We start from the raw sequence: 23,636 nt of genomic DNA, 5'->3' as shown, positions 1-23,636 counted from the left end.
CAGTCATTTCACTACAGTAATTTTGCTGTAGCAGTTCCACCTGATGACGGAGGCTTGTGTTGCTTCCGAAACGTCGTGATTTAATTTAGTTGTTTTCATTTTCATTTCATGTTCACCTACGTGACTTTACCGAAAAAACCAAAGAGTATAGGAGCAGTCACCCCCATTCAAGAACCACTGCTGAATTATACGCCAAGCACTGCTCTCTATGGGAAAACCACACCGGAATGCGCCCCATCATCTCGTCAAGTCTTGGGAGTGAAGCAGCGTTGGAGCCTGGATAGTGCCTGGATGGGTGACGACCACCACCACGCACAGACAGGGTTTCACAGGAGGCCGTGGTGGGCCCGCATGGTGGGTAGCACACGGCAGCCCACTAAAATCCATTTCTGTACTGTGCACTGGCACATCAATGATCCCCGTCAAGAGCAACCAACGTGGTGAAATAACCCGCATGGCCTGCATGGCATAGGGAGGGCCCTGAACAAGCAGTGTATTGACAAACAAACAAAGGCAGGTACTTGCCGTGCTAATTGAATTGAGTGCTTTGAAAAGTTTAATTGAACCCTATAGAATAATCAGGACAATTAATTTTGATGACTTGTCAGATTCCCACGGAATAGTGCCAATTTTGTAGACCACCTCATGGCGGATGACGAGCTCGCATTGAGCCTTCTACGGCTAATAGCACATAATTATTAGCTGCGTAAAAACGCATGGATTTATCAATTAAAATAAACTCTCGCTCTCATGATTACGTGCGGCAAATTACGTGCAGGAATAAATGATTAACAATTCACGCATATTATACGCCAATAACCTGATGTGCTGTTACATAACTCTACAAAGGAGAAAATAATTACATAGTGTACATTACGAGATGCTAAACCCAGCAAATTGATTCTTGAATCGAATCATGAACTCAAATTTGTTTAACAAAAAAAAGCCATAATCAGATGGCTGCCGAGGTGGAATTGTTGTAGGCGTGGATCAGAGTGTGTCCACGAGACACCAGGCTTTGTGAGGAGTGGGGCGCCCCTGACGTATCGCTCGAGTTCACAAAGCCTCGTGAATTTCGTGACGACCAAATCTGGCCCATTTTATAAGTGCTGTCGTTTCTATAGATTTTATCAAATAGAAATTTGAACAAATAAAAAGAGCGAAATAAGTGAAAGCTGAGGAAAAAACATGCAACCACCAAAATCCACAAGGCAATGTTGTTAGAATGCCACAGCAGTTACTTACCCGTGTATCGATAGTTCAATTTTAATGTGCAATTTTATTGAGGGGACTGTGTGTTGTCTTGGTGCGGTCTGCGACTGTTTTTGCTGTTGTTTTGCTGCCTTCCCGGAGCTTCCGAATGAATGTATTCTGACCCACGCCTGTAACCATTTTAAATTATATACTTTATTTATTTTAAGTTATTTGTTTACGTTTCTTATACTCTGCACTCCGATCGTTTTTGGTGTTGTTTGTTATTGTAGCTTTCTGACCCGGCTCTACTGGACATCTGTAAAAAAAAATTGCTTCATCACTCATCAGAATTCTCCAGGATAAATAAAGATTTTGATTCTGACTGCACAGTACAGTTTCTGAACTGGGACTTGCATTGGCACGTGACGTTTCTGCGCAGCGTGACAACGCAGCTGGAACCACGTCATCATTGCTCTGTGGTGATGTTTACCCGATTCTGGCTTTCGGATCGCGGTTTTACATTTCTTGGAATTTTCTTTACATTTTCAGTGTGGCTGCACTTGTTTAACAACTACCACACTGATTGTAACAACTACCGGGCATCTTTGGCCTCGGTGTGCAAGCAGGCCAGGGCGGTCCTGCAAGGATGGCATTGCCTTTGGCAGGCTGCTACAATAGGGGCGTACAACATTTCAACAGGACCTACATCCCCCACATTATTGATCTGGTTAAGGCTTCGCACAACCCTCAAAAGGGCTGTTATTTTGGTTGTTCATTATTTTTTGTAAATTTATGGACTTTGATACGGGGTATGCAATGCTCTGCGAGTAATCAAAACGGGTACTTAATTTCATGACAATCGGGATGACATTGGGACAGCCGTAATTAATCTGTTGGGTGGACTACTCCGATCATCACCTTTATTGGGGTCACTAAAAATGCACACACCTTTGTGAGTCAGTCAACAGAGATGGGACCGGGACCACGGCCATGCCATGAGAATGTGGAATTTCCATCGCTGGCTCAGGGTGACACCAGACAAGAACGAAAGCGTGCAAAATCGAGCACGGGGCTCACATCCGCGCGAACACCTTGACTTCACTTTACTGACAAACGCCGTTTTCATCCTGAACGCGCGAGATTGCTTTTGCCCGGCGAGGCGGCGCGCGGCCGTCCTTCGCTCGTTCTCCAGCCTCACACTGCGAATAAACAAATTAAATCAATAGCTCCAGCGCAGAAAGGTAGCGCGCACGCACGCGCAACGCCGCCGCCAACAATGTCTGTTGTCGGCGGCTGGCTCTTTGTAGTAGGCAGGTGGCGTGTGGCGCAGTAAATCTCGCGAGTGGTTTTTACCGAGGCGCCACGCTGGGTGAGCATCGTTCCTCGGGGTACCGTTCAACGTGCATAACCAAAGATAAGGAAATCTGCTTTAAATGTGATTACAGACGCGTGCGCCAGACGACAACAGGGCGACGCCGCGTTCTTGTGCGAGCAGCGCCGCCGCTTCTCTCCCGAGGACGCTAAAGCGCCTTGGCGGTTGAGCCTCGGGGGACCCACCGTCACTGTCTGGCTGAGCAAATCGAAAGACATTTCGGTCCGAGTAGACATAGGCCCAATGCCATTTTCATGGTGGCGGGCGGGCGGGCGGGCGTGCGAAAGGGGGAACAGCGCAAGCGGCAGGTAATAAGGGGCCGGGCCGGGCGAGGCTGGCCGGGCTGGCACATTTCGAGAGCCTCCACACCGTGAGGTGGCCGGGCGGCTCAGAGACCGCGACAACGCTGAGGTGGCACCCGCCGAGATCCTGGATTGGAATCCAAGTTTCAGTGGCTTCTGATTAAACCGGGTTTTCAAGTATGGTGATTTGATGATCTCAGCCTGTTCACGATTGAATACACAATACAACAAAAACTCCATCCCATTACATTTGGTTGCACCTTCATTTGGCACAATTCCAGCTCGGAGAATTAAAAACACTGGTTGGGACACCCCGAGATGAACATTGCTCTCAGCGGCATGGTGGGTGGGGAAAGTGCTGCTTTCAACTGTGTGCACCAAATGTGAAGTTAAAGGGATTTTAGTGGTAGCTATGAGATATCCGCTTCATGGTAGGTCATTCTACAACACAAAGGGTGCGCGCACTGCTCTGCAAGAGATCTGAATGGCTACTTCCGTCTTGTGACCATGTGACGCCGTTCATAAAATCGGGATCAAATTGGAGAAATAGTAAACATTTAAAGGAAGAGCCCTAAATTGTGTCAGGGGGACTTTGTGCACAGAAACGTGGGCCCGGGAACAAACGAGCGCGGTGCAAAAAAGGAGGGCACAGCACACATCTCGCATGCACATTGATTCCTGCATGCTTATCACGCTGTATAAATAGCAGTGCAACATTGCACCGATTGAAATATATATGTGTGTTCACACTCGCGATACGCGGAATGCACGGCGCATGTGAGAATTGATTGTTCCATTTGTGCACATGTAATTAGAGTTCAAGTTACCCTTGACAGGCACTAAAGCTGCTACAATCCACCACAATTTTTTTTTTATGTTGAATCATGACCTTGAATAACAAATCATAGAATATCAAGAGAAGCGGACTAGGATATTTATTTTTATATGTAAGAATGCCATTTTGAAAATGTTTCCCACTCCATTACCATACAGATCTGGGCAATGGAATTGGCAATATGCCTGGTAAGTTGACTCTACATTGGTTTTGAGGTTTTGTATTTCACGAAAAGACAAAAGGATGTACGTAATACATTTAAGTGTAATTATGGGACAATGATCATCTCCACTTTCATAGGTTGCTAGGAGATGGCAGTACAGCAATGGATTATTGAATCTACCTGCGCTGGGCTTTAGCATTACCCCCCTAATATGTGTGATGGGTTTCTTCCCAATACCCCCGCTTCCTCGAGCACAATGTGGTCCTCATTTCAGCTACCCCGAGGGCTCTTAAACGACGGAGGAGAGGAGTAGAACGGACGAGCGGGATGTGAACTCACAGCGTTGCATTGTAAGTCGAGTTCTCCAAGCGGCCACCGTGCTACCCAGCCGGATTCACAAGTACGCTCTCCAGCAGCAGCAGCAGCAGCAGGAGGGATACATCGGGTTTAAAGGCTGTGCGAGAGCAAGGGGAGGTGGCTAGGGTACGGCAGTAAAAAAAAACTCAATTGAGCATGACGGGCACAAAGGCGGGAGTAATTGCTTGCGCGTGAATTGGTAAAGCTTTGATGTTGGCTGGTATTAAATACGCCTTTGGACTTGAGTTACCCAGCCCTGGGGTTAACCTAATCGTGACTTTGATTAAGACACACAAACCTTCAAGGGCACCCATTGAGGCTGTGTAGTTAACGAGCATTGTTAGCGATGAGTGTGCTTAACAAAGGCGTCACTGTCTCTGTGGGCTCTTAACTGGTAAATTAAAGGCGGCAAACAATGGACACGTTTCGCTACCCGTCCAGCTGCGTTCTTGTCAAAAATGTACGTGTCCACGTTCGCCAGTGAGCTTGTGGGGGCGATAATATCTGTCGGTGGTCTCGAGGCAGCGGTGGAAATTCCACATTCCCATGGTGTGGCATGTCTGATCACAGAGCAACGATTGCGGACTTTCTCGCAATGGTGAACCTCTGCATTTGTATCAATGCCAGAGGTATGACAATGCTGAGCTGGATCTATCCGTGACAATGATTCCAACCCACTTGCTGTACTGCCACCTCCTGGGCACATCTCAGTAAAGTACGACAGGCATTGCACGGCATGCGCCAATCTCCGCGTAACACAACAGACGTCGCGAGCGAGCGCTGGATTGCAGGCATACGCCACCACGCTCAGCAACACATTCATGCCCTACGCATCCCAACACCTTCGCAGTTAACAGCACCCTAAAACTGAAACACCTATACTGCTTTAGATACCACTTTAACTACAAACTGGGTGATCAATTTATACATACCCCACTAAAATAGCAAGTATAAATTATGGTAGAGATGTTTTTTATTTATGTTTTATTTCAAGGCCTGTACATGTCTCCCACCAATGCCAATCTACTTGTTAAATATTTTAGGAATCTGCTGATCCCGTTTTGTTCATCATAGCTGGCGTGATGCGCTTAAAATGCTCAATAATGCATACGCTTAGGTCACCGATATCTTGCGGTTGTGTGACGTGAGTACACATACACAAAGAGGTCTTTGATGGGCGCCCACAGGGAAAATAAAGTAGGGGTTACGTCAGGTAAACGTGAAGGCTACCACCAGCTGTTGCACCTCGGCCAATGCGACACAGACACCTCCCGCAACCAGTCGCGGACTGACCAAGAGCAGCGTAATTAATTATAAATGAGTTGGGTATCTACAAATGGATCACCCTGCATAATTCTCTAATCGATAGATGTAATTGAATTTAATGTATGTATCCATATTTGTCTCTTTAGGGATTTGCTTACTACTCGTTGCTTGTGAAAGTACCAATTTTCATCTCAACCAGGGAGACCTGGGGGACACAGAACAGTGCAAGAGTAAATAGCAAACTGCCCAACATTGAAATATAAAAAAATCTCTTAAGACTGGAAGTAAAGGAACCATTTAAGGATAGGTGGCAAAGGAAAGAAAGGAAAAAAAAAACAGAATGCCGAAATGGATAGAAAACAGAGACCAAAATCATTCGCTCAAATTTGCCAAGCAATTAATTCACACCCACGGTGCGGGAGAACAGCTGTTCATTGCGCAAGGCTCTGCATGCAGATGATTCCAGGTTCGTTGAAGCATCCTTGATGAATGAAAAATTCTACAAAACAATTATTCATGTTTGGCACAAAACAGCTCTGTTGTGGAATGTCTTAGGTTGCGAGGGATTTAAATTTGCAATAAGCAAAACAGATATATATATAAAGCTAGATGTAAAATGTACGCAGTCGAACACAGACCGATGTAAGTCTCTCTGTAATGATTTGTAAAATATATTTAATGTAGAGCCCTGAATCAATCCACTGCTGGATGAAGGCATCCTCGTGCATTTCGATCAAGGGGATTATTTGACCATACTTCACCACACTGGTGTAGGCGAGTGAATACGGGGTGCCCAGGATCAATTCAGATATCACTCGTCATTGGGGTTAGTTGTAGATGGGGAATCGAACTCAAGTCACCAGTTAAAAGTGCAATACGCTAGCCACTGTGCCATTACTTGATGCAATAACAGTGGAAGGCAGCAAGATGTCAAGTAGAGATCAAAGTGGTGGAACAGAGCGGCTCACATTCAGAATAAAGTGCAAGTCCAGACGAAAAACAGGCTGTGGACTGTACGATGAGTGGCTTTATAAGTCACCATAATCGATTATAAGCATGAACGTAGATGCGACAAGGTGGCGGCGAGGAGATAACGTGGAACAGGATTCGCTTCCGAAAAGGAAACCCCAACTTGATTACGGATTTCTTTTGTGATGGTTTTGTAAGCAGATAGTGTGTACACGCGCCAGCGGGCTTTTGTCGCTGCACTGCTGGACAAGGGCCTCGGTGCAGACCGCGAGGGGTTATCCGAGCGTGCTTCACCACGCTGATCGGAGTGGGCTTGGCGAAGGCAGGAAACCTTAGACGTGGAAGCACAGAAGCGCAGAACGGTGGATTTTCGCTGCACTGCCCTCTAGTGCAGGGGTCGGGAACCTTTTTGACTGGGAGAGCCATAAAAGCCAAATATTTCTAAATATATTTCATTGAGAGCCATATAGTATTTTTAACGTATAATAAATTAAATACGTCTTACTTTTAATGTGACTTCTGGTCACGGGACCCGTGACCCGAGAAATTTTATCTTCAAAACTAATTTCTGTTTACTTTAAAATGACACAGTATTATTAAGCAATATCACAAGTATTTTAAAATCAGTTCCAAACCGATTTTATTTTTTTTTTCAACTCAAAATTGTCTGGGAGCCATATGCCGTCACTGGAAGAGCCATATATGGCTCGCGAGCCATAGGTTCCCGACCGCTGCTCTAGTGTGTCCACCATGCGTGTCAACTTATACACATCCACAGAGATGGCATTGTACACACGAAGGTTAATATTGAAGAAAACATCAGCCATTTCAAAACTCACGGAGAACATGCTTTCTAAAGAGATATACTTTGAGAAGAATAATAAAAAAATGCAGACTACATACCCAGGGCATTTTTACAGGCGGTCTGAAATAAAAAAATTAAATAAATAGGTAAACGAGACTAGGCTGGCGCACTTGTGATGGGTGAGACTAACAACGGCATGGCAGCCAAAGGAGAGGACGCGCCAAAGGGAACCATCCACCATGGAGATGGAGCGATAAAATCTCTTCGTTTGTAAATGCTTGGAGAAATATTGCATCGCAGGAGAGCGAGAGGTGGCGGCAGATTGGGGAGGCCTTCGTCCAGGACCTCCACCATCATGGCTGAGGATGATGATGATGATGTTGAATCCGCGAATAAATGATGTTGCTGTGAATGACGCGTTTGATAATTGATCATGATCATCGTAATGATTAAAATATTTGTGTGATTGCTGCAGATCACAGTGATATAAACATGTCATTTGTGAATATGATGATGGCATTGAAAGTAGATGTTTATGTTCTTTGACTAAGCCTATTGGCGATTTTTTTAGCTTCAAAATTATCCAAATTAATCAAATTTCCTTCATTAAATCTCTAATGTGATTGGTAGATTGTTACACATTCAAACAAGCAAGTGGCTATATTCTTTGGGTCTTTCGGTAAAGTCACGTAGATAGTAATCTTGATTTTTGTTAAAGTAGATAGGTTGAAAGAAAATAACAAAAAACTTACGACGTTTCGATCACAACACAAGTGATGACAATGGTGAGACTAACAACGGAATGACAATCGCTTGTGTTGTGATCAAAACGTCGTAGTTTTTTGTTATTTTCTTTCAACCTATCTATGTGACTTTACCGAAAGACCCAAAGAATATGAATTCCTGCATTCACGAAAGCTTTAAGTCAAGAATTAAGCACGTGGCTGTTTTAACAAATATGATTACGATTATGGCATGCCAGGGCTTGCAACTTCAACAAAAACTCGTTTCATCCAGGTTCCAAAAGAGTTACAATTCCATTAATAATATTAAATATTAAGTGGCTGGGTGTATCTCAGGGGGTTCATAATGTCTATGTTATAGGCACTCAGCCAGCACTTCTTATATACTGTACTAGCTGTACTACCCGGCTTCGCCCGGGACTTGTATCCACCACGCCCGGCCGCCTTTGTCTCCCCAGTGGCGATGTTAATACGCCACACCAGTTACTCGTTTTGCGGCTGAGTCCCTCCCTCACCACTCTCCCTCCCTTACCACTCTCCCTCCCTCAGCACTATCCCTCCCTCACGACTCTCCCTCCCTCACCACTCACGCACGGCCGCCTTTGTCTCCCCAGTGGCGATGTTAATACGCCACACCAGTTACTCGTTTGAGGCTGAGTCGACCTAGGGGAGGTTCAAATAATCGTCACCGGTGGTGGCCGTGAGCGGGAATGGAACTCGGTTCGCCGGGTTTGTAGCGCAGCGTAGCGTTAACCACTACACCCACCGCTCCTCACACACGACACACGCACAGATACACACACAGACACACACACACAGACACACACACGCAGACACACACAGACACAGACAGACACACACACACACAGACACACAGACAGCACGCTAAGCACTACACTACCGCTCCCCACACACCACACACGCACACACACAGACACACACACAGACACACACACAGACACACACACACAGACACACACACACAGACACAGGCAGCACGCTAAGCACTACACTACCGTTCCCCCTACACAACACACGCGCGCGCGTCCATAGGTACACATACACGCGCTTGCTGCAGACACACACGACTTTCAGGGTGCATACGGCAGTAAACGACTGAAATAATAAAGCGGCAATGCTGTGTAAGGAACGCCTTAGACCCGCATTATACATTTGTGTAATGCGAGCGTAAACACACAAACACACACAAACACATACACAATACACACACACATACATGCAGACACACAGACAGACACATAACACACATACATACACACACATACAAACACAGAAACACATACACACACATACATAGACACACACATACATACACACAAACACATCCACAGACGTACATACACACATACATACAGGCACGCAGACATACACATAAACACATACAAAAAAACCCACATACATACACACACACATACATACACACAAACACATGCACACACATACATACACACATGCATACAGACACACAGACATACACATAAACACATACACACATACACATGACCCGGCTTCGCCCGGGACTTGGATCCACCACGCCCGGCCGCCTTTGTCTCCCCAGTGCCGATGTTAATACGCAACACCAGTTACTCGTATGAGGCTGAGTCGACCTAGGGGAGGTTCAAATAATCGTCACCGGTGGTGGCCGTGAGCGGGAATCGAACTCGGTTCGCCGGGTTGGTAGCGCAGCGTAGCGTTAAGCACTACACCCACCGCTCCTCACACACCACACACGCACAGACACACACACAGACACACACACAGACACACGCAGACACACACAGACAGACACACACACACAGACAGCACGCTAAGCACTACACTACCGTTCCCCCTACACAACACACGCGCGCGCGTCCATAGGTACACATACACGCGCTTGCTACAGACACACACGACTTTCAGGGTGCGTAAGGCAGTAAACGACTGAAAAAATAAAGCGGCAATGCTGTGCGAGGAACGCCTTAGACCAGCAACACATTTGTGTAATGCGAGCGTAAACACACAAACACATACAAACACATACACACACATACACACAAACACATACACACACATACACACACATACATACACACAGACATACACATACACACAAACACACACATACATACACACAAACACATACACAATACACACAGACATACATGCAGACACACAGAGACACACATAACACACATACATACACACACATACATACACAGAAACATATACACACATACATACACACACACATACATACACACAAACACATACACACACGTACATACACACATACAGACACACAGACATAGACATAAACACATACAAAAAAACCCACATACATACACACACAGACATACACACAAACACATACATACACACATGCATACAGACACACAGACATACACATAAACACATACACATGACCCGGCTTCGCCCGGGACTTGGATCTACCACGCCCGGCCGCCTTTGTCTCCCAAGTGCCGATGTTAATACGCCACACCAGTTACTCGTTTGAGGCTGAGTGGACCTAGGGGAGGTTCAAATAATCGTCACCGGTGGTGGCCGTGAGCGGGAATCGAACTCGGTTCGCCGGGTTGGTAGCGCAGCGTAGCGTTAAGCACTACACCCACCGCTCCTCACACACCACACACGCACAGACACACACACAGACACACGCAGACACACACAGACAGACACAGACAGACACACACACACACAGACACACAGACAGCACGCTAAGCACTACACTACCGCTCCCCACACACCACACACGCACACACACAGACACACACACAGACACACGCAGACACACACAGACAGACACACACACACAGACAGCACGCTAAGCACTACACTACCGTTCCCCCTACACAACACACGCGCGCGCGTCCATAGGTACACATACACGCGCTTGCTACAGACACACACGACTTTCAGGGTGCGTAAGGCAGTAAACGACTGAAAAAATAAAGCGGCAATGCTGTGCGAGGAACGCCTTAGACCAGCAACACATTTGTGTAATGCGAGCGTAAACACACAAACACATACAAACACATACACACACATACACACAAACACATACACACACATACACACACATACATACACACAGACATACACATACACACAAACACACACATACATGCACACAAACACATACACAATACACACACACATACATGCAGACACAGACAGACACATAACACACATACATACACACACATACATACACAAAAACACATACACACACATACATAGACACACACATACATACACACAAACACATGCACACACGTACATACACACATACATAGAGACACGCAGACATACACATAAAGACATAAAAAAAACCCACATACATACACACACACATACACACAAACACATACATACACATACATACACACATACATAGAGACACACAGACATACACATAAACACAAACACACATACACATGACCCGGCTTCGCCCGGGACTTGGATCCACGATGCCCCGCCGCCTTTGTCTCCCCAGTGACGATGTTCACACACGACAGCAGTTACGCGTTTGAGGCTGAGTGGACCTAGGGGAGGGCCAGGTCCGTTTCAAATAATCGTCAGCGGTGGTGGGCGTGAGTTGGAATCGAACTGGGGTCGCTCAAGCAGCTTAATGACTGTTTGTACAAAGAACATATAAAGAATAGATTATAATAACCAGGCTACAGTCCACATTATAGACTGCCAGTACACGCAGTCAGCTTCATAAGCAGGCTAGAGTGTACATGATAGAGTGGCAGTACGCTCACCGAGCTTAATAAGCAGGCTACAGTGTACATGATAGACTGGCAGTACGCTCACCCAGCTTAATGAGTATTTGTACAGTGAACATGAAAGTAATCGATTGTTGGCGCGTTGGGTTTAAAAGTAATATTAATAGCACACATTGTGGTGGGGGTGTAGTGAAGAGTAGGAAAAACTTTGATGAATTTACCTCAGAGTGGCGTGGTGGGTGTCGAGGCCTAGTAGCGTGCAAAGCCTGCGGCCTCGCCTAAAATTGTCGGCTTGGAAGAGGCAGGGTACGGGTGGCGTTCCTTCCCCCCCCCCTCAGCGCTCCAACAACACTGTGTAATGGCTATTATTTAATTAAATACGGAGCTTATGAAAGTGGCGAAGGCGTGGCTAGCCGTTGGCAGGGGCAACCGCCGTCCAATGAAACTGCAGCCCTTGGCGAAGGCGTCGCTAGCCGTTGCCAGGTCCAATGAAAGCGGCGAAGGCGTGGCTAGCCGTTGCCAGGGGCAACCGCCGTCCAATGAAAGTGCGTATGGGCCGAAATACACACACACACACACAGACAGACAGACATGAACGATTTTATATATATAGATTCAAGCCCTAGCTCTAGGGTTCTCTTTCTCTCAGGGGGCTCAAAATGCCTCTGTCAAAGACAAAGTCAGCGCCGATGAGATCCTTGTTTGGTACTCGGTATATATGTATGTTGCACTTCTTTCCCACCTTACAAAGCCAAAAGTGCTAAATCAGAAGTGCAAGGGAAAGACAAAAACTAAACACAAAAAGCAATCTAGACGCAATAGTGCGTAGTTCCAATGGCTTCCTAATATCGGAAGGAAGAGCGTTCCAGACGGCCGCTGAAGTGCGTCTGAAAGTGTGCGATGCAGTGCCCGTCTTTGGTCAATGGCGAGTTTTAGCCAGCTTTAATCACACTCCTGCGGAGGGAGCTGGTAGGAACGTTGAGTTGCTCGGTCAATGGCCAGGGTCAACGGCGGCGTGGTGTATTCCGCAAATATGCCAGACTGAGGGCGGGCACAAGCCGGCGTGAGTAGGTTAAACGTTGAGTTTTATAAGGGCACCACGGGGTGAGCAGCCCCTTCGCACCCAGCCCCACCACTCCCACCCTCCCCACCCAGCCCCTCCCCACCCAGCCCCTCCCCACCCAGCCCCTCCCCACCATCCCCTCCCCACCCAGCCCCTCCCTGCACGACGGACACAATAATCACCTGTGGGCTGGTGTAACCAGGAGGTTCCTACCAGTATCAAGTCATGTTGTAGATGCTCTTCTAACTTCTCCATGGAATTTCCAGAAGCCATCAGGACTGTATCATCAGCATAAAGGTTAAAGTCAGTGCAGATTGGAGATGCCTAGATTGTTGACAGAGAAAACAGGATAGGGCCAAGCAAAGAACCCTGAGGAACTCCCTGAAGTAATGGGGATCCATTCAGAAGATGTATAATTGTTGGAAACAATTTGGAATCGGTTAGATGTGTAGTTGCCAAGTCAGTCGATTGCACAATTTGAAAAAAAATGGCATTTTAGTTTTCAGTGTCAAATGCAAGTCGCGGAATAGGATGGCGCAATAACGACGAAATTCAAGACCGTTGAAGATTAAGCCAAGAGTCTCGAGTAGTTACACCAGCCCACAGGGGATTATTGTGTCCGTCGTGCAGGGAGGGGATGGGTGGAGAGGGTGGGGCAGGGTGGGGGGTGGGAGGGGTTGGGCTGGGTGGGGAGGGGTTGGGCTGGGTGGGGAGGGGTTGGGCTGGGTGGGGAGGGGCTGGTCACCCCGTGGTGCCCTTATAAAACTCAACGTTTAACCTACTCACGCCGGCTTGTGCCCGCCCTCACAGTTCGGCATATTTGCGGAATACACCACGCCGCCGTTGACCCTGGCCATTGACCGAGCAACCCAACGTTCCTACCAGCTCCCTCCGCAGGAATGTGTTTTTATCGAAAGCCAGATTGCTCAGGATGGAATACGGCATATTCTCTGATATTAAGTTTGTGATTTTAAGATGTTCCCAAAGATCATGATGAGAGGGGAGAGGATTGAGATTGGGCAGTAATTCTTAGGGTCATCCGTTAACTCCACCGCTACGAGGGTACACGAGACCAGTTTTCCGTTCAAGAGGGATGGATGTCTCAAGAAGGTGAGAGCTAAATATGCGGGCTATCGGTTTTGCAATGAAGTTCCCCACAAGATGTAGGGCAAAAGCAGGCAGGCCATTGGAACCATCAGCAGAGGAAGGTTTTAGTGTGGAGAGCAAAGTTAAGACTGAACATTTAAAAAATGGTAGGAAATTAAAGTGCTGATTGGGGGGAGGGCGGATCAAATGGTGGGTGAATTGTGGTGTCACAAGGCTGGATATCTGCATTGAAGATGTGGCCTGCAGATGCAAAATGCGAGTTAAACCCATTTATATTGCCGTTTTATTATAAAGGCAAAAGCCTTGGCAGTACTCCTTCATATTCAAACGTTTTACAATAAATACTCTTTATGGAATTTCTGAAAAGTTTGGGAAAGTGAAGGTGTTAGTTTGCCAAACGAATTCGGTGCAGCCTTTTGTTTTAGAACGTTATAATTGGCCCAGTTTGAGTCCAAACCCGTTTGCTTAGATAATGCAATGTCACACTGCATGAGATACAATGATAACATCAATTATCAAGTGAATGTAAGCCAGAGCATCTGCCTCGGCAATAGCTTTTAGGGTCCAGAAGACTGCAGCAGGTGAAGTGAAAGGTCAGACAACATGCCAAAGACGCATTACAACCTGCTACTTTAGAAAGTATTGTTTTACTAAAACAACCATTTGAAGTGCTCCAACTGACTGTGGTGGGAACTCAACATTTCCGAGGCCGTGTCCAATTCCTTAAAAAAGAAAACCCATCCATTCACCACTCCTGACCAAGTGGCATCCACTGTACACCACAGCCAGACCAGTGATGAATAAACGTGATCAAATCACGTGGTGCCCTATTGACACTTCAACAAGTTAATCTTTATTTAAGTTGTATTTCAATACTGTCCATGCAGAAACGTAATGTTAAGTACTACTTCCATAACCATAACCCCTAAAATTAACCACAAACTAACCCTGACCCCCAAAACCCTATGCATAACCTTCAAACCCCAAACTTCACACCAAAACACCTCATCTCTAATCCTAACCTAAGTATTTAACCCGACAGGGAAAACTAAAATTAGGAGGCATCCCTTAGTTTCAATTGAAACCCAAGAAAGGTCTGCGACTGGCCAAAACGGGTAAGCACAAGCCTGACTTCTGATTAAACACTGAATGTCGAAATTGACCCATATCAATCAGAATATTTATTTATACTGAAGAAATCCGATGAGCTATGAAGCTATTTTTCGTAGATGTCCAGTAAGGGCGAGTAAGAACGTTACAACAGTACAATTTTTTTTTACAGTACTATAGTGCAAAGTACAAGGTAAATAAATCACCCAAACACATGCAAATAAACTAAATCATACCCATCCTACCAAGCAAAGCCCACTGAGGTATTCACTTATCTTTCAGAAGCGACCTGGCCACAAATGACAGCTCAACAAAGTGGCCCATCAAAACTCACAGAAAGCTAAGTGGCTTAAGGGATGTGTTAAAAAAAAAAGTTTCTTTTTTTTAATTGAAATTTTTTAAAATATGAGGAATATTTTGTGTAAGGGCTGTGGTAGTACAAAATCTGGTCTGATTGGATAAATCATTGGATAAATCTTCCGTGACAGTATTCACTTTCACGGCTTGGTCCAGGTCATACAATTAAATATCCACCTGTCACCCCGCCCCCCTCACTGCTGCCGACGCGACAGGTACATCTCCAGGCCTTCTGCCAATCCACTGCTGGATGAGAACTTCCCCCACGAAGTGTGGATAGTGAGCGTTATCTGACCATACTTCACAATGCTAGTCAGTCCGGGTTGAAGGCAGAGACCACAAGACACGGAAACTTATCCCAGTACAGCAATCGCTTTGTTGCACTGCAAAGTGTTGTTCCCAACGTAGCACACAGCCCCACCGCCACCAATGACAACCTGTTTGTGCTTCTCATTATAAGCACTAATCAGGCTCTAGCCTGCTTACATTTTTGAGATCTGACCAGACCGGGTGCATTTCGGGTTAAGTTCAGTGCATCAATTCATTTCAGATAAGGCCTATTTATCTAAAAACCTTTCTTACAATGATTTAGTCATAGGCTTCGTATGACACCCATTGCAAAATCAGACCCGCGTTATCAACAACTACCAAATTCAATCAGACGTTTCTCAACTTAATCATCGTCATCCCAAGTTCTATCTACGGTTGGGCGAAAGCCTTCCTCCCCATCACGGTATCGCAAAGGCAACGATCCCGTTTTTGTGTAAAATTCACTTGCAGCGAAACACTGCAAAACGTTACATTTCGAGTTAAAGCTTTCGTGACTGCAGGGATTCATCTTCTTGGTTCTTTTGGTAAAGTCACGTAGAAGGAAAATAATAAAAAATTACACATCAAAATACAATTCTCACGACGTTTTATTATTTCCCTTCTACGTGACTTTACCGAAAGAACCAAGCAAATCAATCACCGCAAAACGGTCAGCAGCTCCGGAATTAATCTCTCAAGCCACTGCTGGGGCAAGGGGGCCCTTCCCACTCTCGCGAGGACCACCCTCAACATTAAAACCATTTCCGCGGACCACCAAATGCAGTGTTTTTGTGGAGAATGTTTGATCTTAAAGAGTTCAGTGGGCGACTTCCCACGGCCTTGTGAACCACGGGGTTGGGCGAAACCGACTGCTGTACTTGGTCTACTTTTCCGGGTTGACCAGACGTCTTGGAAGCGTGCCAGACACTTCACTTCAATATATTTGCATTAGTTTAAAATGCGTTTCGTGTTTTATTTTATCTCAAGCGCTTGTCAACTGACCGCGACGGAGTCGAGTCCACGTCATCCTCAGCGTCGAAGAACTCCTCGTCAGCCGAGTCGCTGCCCGAGGCCATGGGGGGAGGCCGCTCAGGAAACACGTAAGGCTCCGCGGAGGCCTGCTGCGGCCTGCCCCGTCAAAGCGGGGGCTACCGTCACCTGTTGGCCCCGCAAGGCCGCAAAACCGAAGCAGCGGTCGCCCGGAGGCAGCGGCAATCGAACCTCTCCCGCGGCTTCACCCACGGCTGTCGCGGTTTGTAATTTAAACGCGAAGTTTGGAAATGTCTCGGTGCCGTCTCGGGCTTCGTCTGTGCGCTGATGTGTGGGTGAAGCGGGCTACGTCACGTGGCAGGCGTGGCCTGGTTGTGGTGACGTCACGAGGAATCGATTGCCTCCACTGACAGCCCTGGAATGAAATGCGTGGTGTAGGAGGAATCGATTTGACAAGTTCTAAGGGACTTGGGCACATGGCTCTTAAACCTTTACTGCATAGTTCGCAATCGTTACAATATGTATAATGTTAATACGTAGGTCTGATCATGTGTTTCAGGTGATTTACCTTCTTTAAAAAATCTGGCCACGTCTCGCTTACACCCCTCCGCCAGAAAGGGCACCCCAGGTTAAAATCCAATGGTCCAAGTAAATTTCTGCTCAAATGAAGCGGTGCTGATCTCTTATTTACAGTCCTGAGCCAGTGGTGGAAATGCCACGTTCGTGTGGCAGGGCGAGGACAACCACAGTTGACTTCACCACAAAGTGGTATATCAATTTTATCGACCTCGGGGGGGAGGGGTGGGATAATGAGCTGGGTCAACCTCAAAACAGGATTTGAACTCGCAACCTTCCAATTGCGAGCCACTCACTCTACTGGTAATCGGCCACGAGGCCAGACTAATATACAGTTACTCAATGGATACAAAATATCGACGGCAATTTGTAATCTGCAATCCCCAAAAATGCCATACGAGAAAAATTACTAAAGAGGGGAGCTCTGATGGTCTGCATATCTGAGACTTTCTATCGGCGAATGCATTAATAACATATTAATGTAGAACAACACAACCCTGTGTGTATATTATATAAGTGTAAAGCCATCCTTGAGTGTGTGTAGTGTATGTGGGTTTTGCCGAAGTTATCATCATCACTGCTAGTCGTGATCAATCAGGAGGTTGTGGGTTCGATCTCGATCCTGATGCCTGTATATTTGGAGTTTGCATGTCTCTCCCCGTGGTCGCGTGGTTTTTTTCTCCGTGTCCTCCGTTAATTCCCTCCACATTTAGAAATATGCGCTTAGAGTATTTGGGCTGTTATAAATTTCCACGTGATAAGCCACTTCGTTGAGCTATCATTTGTGGTCAGGTCGCTTCTGTAGGCCTTACTTAGTTTAATCCACTGCTGGAAGAATGTCACTCAGAGCAGTCAACAGCTGATCACAATCCCAGGCGTGTGCCAGCAGTAGCATGTCCACATTTTCATGGCAACGGTCACCACCCTGTAGGATGACCTGGCCGTGTAGATCATCAGCCAAATGTGAGCATGTGTCATCAAGCGCTGCTCTCTGGGCGGTACGGAGGCGAATCTCAAACCGACGACGAAGGAACAGCAACGTCACACAATTCTGCACATGTGGCATTGTTTGTTGTACAGGTCAAACGGTCGTGTACTCTGCTCCCTTAAACATCCATGGGGTTTTTTTGTTGCTGTTCAAATTGTAGATTGTAAGTTGGATGGTTTCGGGAGCATGGGTTGGGCCACAGGGGGAGGCAGGAACGAATGCTGAGCGCGAGTTGGGAAATTATTAACGCCGAAAAAACATTATTTCTGCACAAAACTATTTTTTTGACTTGTTGAGAGCCACCAGCGACGAGACATCTCAAAATGAACATTAAAGCCATCTTATCGCTGTGTCTGTTTCTCATTCTTCAATGTGTTCGTGCCAGAGGTGAGTGTCCAAGCAATCGTTTGATTTGCCGATACACTTTAAATGGCTTTTGGTGGTTCAACGTGGCCGAGCCAAAGGCTGAGCTCCTGGGCTTGAGTTCTGTCCTGAGTGCTGGATACGGCAGTCACATTTGCTAATGTGATTTAGAACGTTAATCATCACCTGTGTATCGATAGTTCACTGTTAATCTGGCATGTTATTGAGAGACTACTGCTGTGTTGTCTTGGTGCTGTCTGGAGCTGTTTTGTTGTTTTGCTGCCTTGCCCAAGTGGGATAAATCGGACTTATATAATTTCGTTATTTTATTATTTACATTTAGTTACTTGCTTACCATGATCTCAATTTTGCACTCATATCGCGTTTTTCTATTGTTTGATGTTGTAACTTACTAACCCGCCCGTACTGGACATCTGTGAACAAGAGTTTCATAGCTTATCGAATTCTTCCAGTCTAAATATTTTGATTCTGATGTGCGTGCGTCTCACGGGGGCTTATAAGGGCCGGGTCAGAGACACTTGTGCAACATCGTCCAGAGCCTGGGTTTAAACCCTGGGGCTTAATGTATCTCTTTATTTACCAGGGGATTCATAATGGCCAGGTCAGAGAGACTGCGCCATCGCTGCGACGTTGTTGAACCAGGTCCTCAAAGTGAGAGCTTTGAAGATGGAAGCTTCATCGTGTTTTGGCACCACGAGCCCGATGGTGGCCTGACAATGTAACAGAGCAGCCACTGTGATTCTTGATTCATGTTCGGGTTAGGCTACATCGTCGGGTCTGAGCCAAGCCTCTTCAGATCATAACCTAGAACTTCACGGTGCTTGAAGCAGTTTCAAGCAAAGCGATCCAATACAATCACTAAATGCGGTCGTGAGAATAGTTCGACTCATGACGAGCGAGCTGAAACGACATCAACGCTTTGTCAAAACCCTTGCGCAAGCTGCCCGTTAAATTTGAAGGGTTTCGCGACATGGATTCGGCCGGATAATTACGTGGGCCTAAACCAGATAATCTAATGTGGATCCCAGTACATTACTGGCTTAAAAAGCCCTACGTGGTGGCGTGGGGCCCAGTGCCGGATTATCCGAGTAGCACAAGTAGCTACAGATGCTACGGGCCCCGCACGTTCAAGGAACCCTCGCTGAACCCTTTCAATCTATCAATTCCGGTTCAGTGATTCTGCACTTGCTCTATTACTATAGTACTATACTGCCTTCAACTTTTATGAACGACTGGGTGTTTTAGGTTAGCGATTTGTCGTACTATCTAGCTGCATAGCAAATGAAAAAATACAATTACTTTACTATGCAAGTTAAACATTTGTGTTTTAATATTTGTGTTTTTATTTATTTAGGGACTCTTTATAGCATCCTACAGGCCCCGCACGAGCTTAATCCGTGTTGTCACTTTAAGATGTTTCTTGTTCATGTTTTTGTTTGTTGCGGTTGCACTCGAGTCAAGAGCCGCATGGCTCACAGGGTTCTACCTAATCAATGAAACTGAAACTGTTGGGGCCGTCAATGTCCCCCCCCCCCCCACCCAGTGTTCGTGTCGCGGCTGGAGGCGGCGTCCCTGCTTGCGCGGTCGCGCAGGGCTAATTCGCCCTTCAGCATGGAGGAGACGAAGCAGGGCTCGCTGGAGAGAGAGTGCCGCGAGGAGACGTGCAACTTCGAGGAGGCCAGGGAGATCTTCGAAGATGATCAACGCACGGTCAGCGCTCGTTGAGTTAGCGTTGTTTAAAAAAATAAATAATTAATTAGCCAATAATTTTGTCACGATGATGGTGGTGACAGTAGAATGTCAACTGGTAACGGCACCGCTGCACAGTATTTGCTCACTCGATTCGAGCGAGAGGACGACTCAAGAGGCACGAGGAACCACAGACGAACGGGAAGGCAGACACGCGGTGAGCCGCCAACGATTTGCCCAGGCTCTGTGGTCCCCTAGATGTTAAGGTGTTACGGGCCAATTGATGAAGCGTTTACACGGAGCATCCAGAGGAAACCCACTCAATCCCATTCAAGCGAATAAGGTGAAGTCCACATTTCTGCTGTGTCGCCGTCTCCTGGCTGACCAGTATTACGGCTCTTCGTCAACGCCCACGAAAAGGAAGTTTCGCGACATTAGTGTGGCGATCCAGCAAACCCCTCCTCGCTGCTGCTTCTTCCACAGTGCTGGATGTACAGGCCACGTGCAGCGTAGCCACCACCCGCTGGCTGCGGTCTTAGCCTCGGCAGCGACGAACCCTGTGGGCGTTGTAGTCTCGGCTTGGGTATTGCCCTTCGCCGTTCTTCTCTTCGTCGAGTCGACTTGTAGCAGTTTAATTGCCAGAAAGGGTAAAACCTATTCTTATTTTTTCATACTTTGATACAGGCAAAAAAAAGGTCCAAATTTGTAGCTGATCACCTCGAGCTATAAATGCTCTGATGGTGGCATTGTCTTTGTGCTTTCGATTTAAAGCTTTCGTGACTGCAGGGATTCATATTCCTGGTTCTTTCGGTAAAGTCACGTCGAAGGGAAATAATAAAATAATAAAATTAAAACATCAAATTAAATTATCACGACGTGTCGGCCACAACGCAAGCAGTCGTCGTCAGGTGAAGAAACAGAGCTGTCGGAAAGACAGCATCCTAATGAACACTGCTAAGCGTATTTTAAGCTGGGTGGGAGGAGGAGAGCGCCTTGACATTAGGATGCTGTCTTTCCGACAGCTCTGTTTCTTCACCTGAGGACGGCTGCTTGCGTTGTGGCCGAAACGTCGTGATAATTTTATCATGTTTTATTTTCATTATTTCCCTTCTACGTGACTTTACCGAAAGAACCAAGAATATGTCTTTGTGCTGTTCGCCTTTTGGCGTTGTTCTCTGGTCTGACACTGGTGAGACGAGGCCCTCAAGAAGGCTGCTGTCTCTGGTGTAGGCTAATCAGTTTCAAAGACAATGGCATATTTCATCAGAACATGCTTTGTTTGCATGTTCACCACAAGTACGTGCGGTCAATGCGAACTTTATTTTTGCAAAAGGTTTATATTTGGTGTTTGGACATCTTAACACACCTGTTTTATTGCCAGAAGGGGTAAAAGCTATTCTTATGTTTTCATAATAAAACTTTTCGTTGTTAAATGTTGGCGTGAAGCAGCTTTTAATTTAGGCAGCATATTTGTTTTATTTTATTCACAGGCTTAGTCTAGTTGATGTGATCCCATGGAATTCTCGTCACGTCCCAGGCTATTGAGTTCCTGTGGTGCTCTTGGTCGAGTTGACGACAGCGGTCAAACATCTGTTCTTCGCCGAGTTAGGAAATTATGGTGTGAGGAGCGTGGAATTTCACCCAACTCCCAATATTCGCACAGTATCACCAAATAATTTGTCCGATGGGTTAACCCGGTCAGAAACCCAAGTCTGTAGTGTCATTCCAGTCTATCGTGTCATTCACGGTGACATTGGCCTCGACATTGGCATTTGGCTCCTGAAAAAATAAATTGCCATACCGAAGAATAGAATAGTGCATTTTGAGTTCGTGCAATCTTTTTAAACGCTCCCATGTCAGATGAAATGTCTATTGCAATGCTGCTGGAATGTCAAGCCAAGTTGAACATTAACCGCGCACAATGCATTCATGGCTGTCCTTGCTCTTGTGTTCACAGAATGCATTTTGGACTCTCTACATAAGTAAGTCCGCGTACTTTTATTCACAAGTAAAAATTACGTTTATTATCCTGCCCACGTTCTTTCGTGCCCTGCATGTTCCGTGTTTGATGTTTCTCGTTGTAACTCCAAGCGTCCACCTCTCTCCGTGCTTATTTCAATGCACATTTGAGGTACAGGCAGTGCCGGATTAAGCTAGTGTGGGGCCTTTGTATATTGTGTTATGAAGGGGCCCTAAATTTAAAGAAACACGTAAATATTAAAACACAAATGTTTAACTTGCATAGTAAAGTAATTGTATTTCTTCATTCGCTACACATCCAGATAATACGACAAATCGCTAACCTTAAACACCCAGTCGTTCGTAAAAGTTGAAGGCGGTATAGTACTATAGTAATAGAGCAAGTGCAGAATCGCCGAACCGGAATTGATATCTTGAAAGCGTTTAGCGCGGGGCCCACAGCCAACATAAATGAACCTTATGGCGGGACCGTAGGGTCCTGAATTAACGGAAGTAAAAATCGTAATTAATACATTTATTTTTGGCGACTCCGTCCCACCGCGCACATAAACGCCGCGACCCACAAGAAATCAATCCTCTCGTTCTTCACCAAGCACCCGTCGTTGCCAAATTTGCCGTAATCGTAAACAAAACGTTGAAACTTTGATTAGCGCATCGTGTAGAGCTCGTCGAGAGGAATAGTTTGTCGTATTGTTCTCCTTTAACAGACATACAATGACGTCGCAACGCAGTTGATGCGAGAGCCGGGGGCTTATGGGACCCCGGGGTACCGCCATAAGGTTCACTTGAAGTCACGATTTTAAGAATGTGACGCCCTCTGAGCGCCTGCATTGCAAAAGCATCACTCGAGTAGTCAGATTGCATCGCTGTGAAAATACCAAACATCGTTATGATGAATCACAACTTAAAGCTTTCGTGACTGCAGGAATTCATATTCTTGGGTCTTTCGGTAAAGTCACGTCGATAGGTTCAATGAAAATAACAAAAAACTACGACGTTTTTTTTCCTGATGATTGCTTGTGTTGCGATCGAAACGTCGTAGTTTTTTTGTTTGTTATTTTTTGTCATTTATTTTTAACCTATCTACGTGACTTTGCCGAAAGACCCAAGAATATCGTTATGATACATTGCTGCAACTACTCGACTAATCGGTAACAGACAACGGATTACTCTTTAAATGCACCTACCAAGCAGTGCGTCTGCCTGCCGATGTCCATGTATGTCCGTCTCTGTGTGTGTGCGCTCGCGGGAGTGCAGTGGGGAGCGGTCGTGTAGCGGTTAGCGCTACGAACCCGGCGACTCGTGTTCGATTCCCGCTCACGGCC

At 46.2% G+C, this 23,636-nt stretch overlaps 2 protein-coding genes across 4 annotated transcripts in view; one reads left to right on the top strand and one right to left on the bottom strand.

Annotated features, from left to right (window-relative positions):
- The window catches only part of LOC133357630 (WD repeat-containing protein 44-like), a 51,085-nt gene extending 34,051 nt beyond the window's left edge, over positions 1-17,034 (bottom strand). For all 3 annotated transcript variants that reach the window (XM_061575685.1, XM_061575687.1, XM_061575686.1), the window contains exon 1: positions 16,707-17,034. In XM_061575685.1, the coding sequence (XP_061431669.1) occupies positions 16,707-16,780 (74 nt within the window). In that variant the 5' untranslated portion in view covers positions 16,781-17,034. The remainder of the gene's footprint in view (positions 1-16,706) is intronic.
- A 1,404-nt stretch (positions 17,035-18,438) lies between these two features.
- The window catches only part of LOC133357397 (coagulation factor X-like), a 19,919-nt gene continuing 14,721 nt past the window's right edge, over positions 18,439-23,636 (top strand). Inside the window, exons 1-3 of the mRNA XM_061575304.1 lie at positions 18,439-18,645; positions 20,186-20,352; positions 22,289-22,313. Of these exons, the coding sequence (XP_061431288.1) occupies positions 18,582-18,645; positions 20,186-20,352; positions 22,289-22,313 (256 nt within the window). The 5' untranslated portion in view covers positions 18,439-18,581. The remainder of the gene's footprint in view (positions 18,646-20,185; positions 20,353-22,288; positions 22,314-23,636) is intronic.

This window comes from Lethenteron reissneri, chromosome 58 (genome assembly GCF_015708825.2).
Source record: "Lethenteron reissneri isolate LAM-NWPU_2019-01 chromosome 58, ASM1570882v1, whole genome shotgun sequence".
NCBI lineage: Eukaryota > Metazoa > Chordata > Hyperoartia > Petromyzontiformes > Petromyzontidae > Lethenteron > Lethenteron reissneri.
This window is presented reverse-complemented; position numbering and strand designations above follow the sequence as displayed.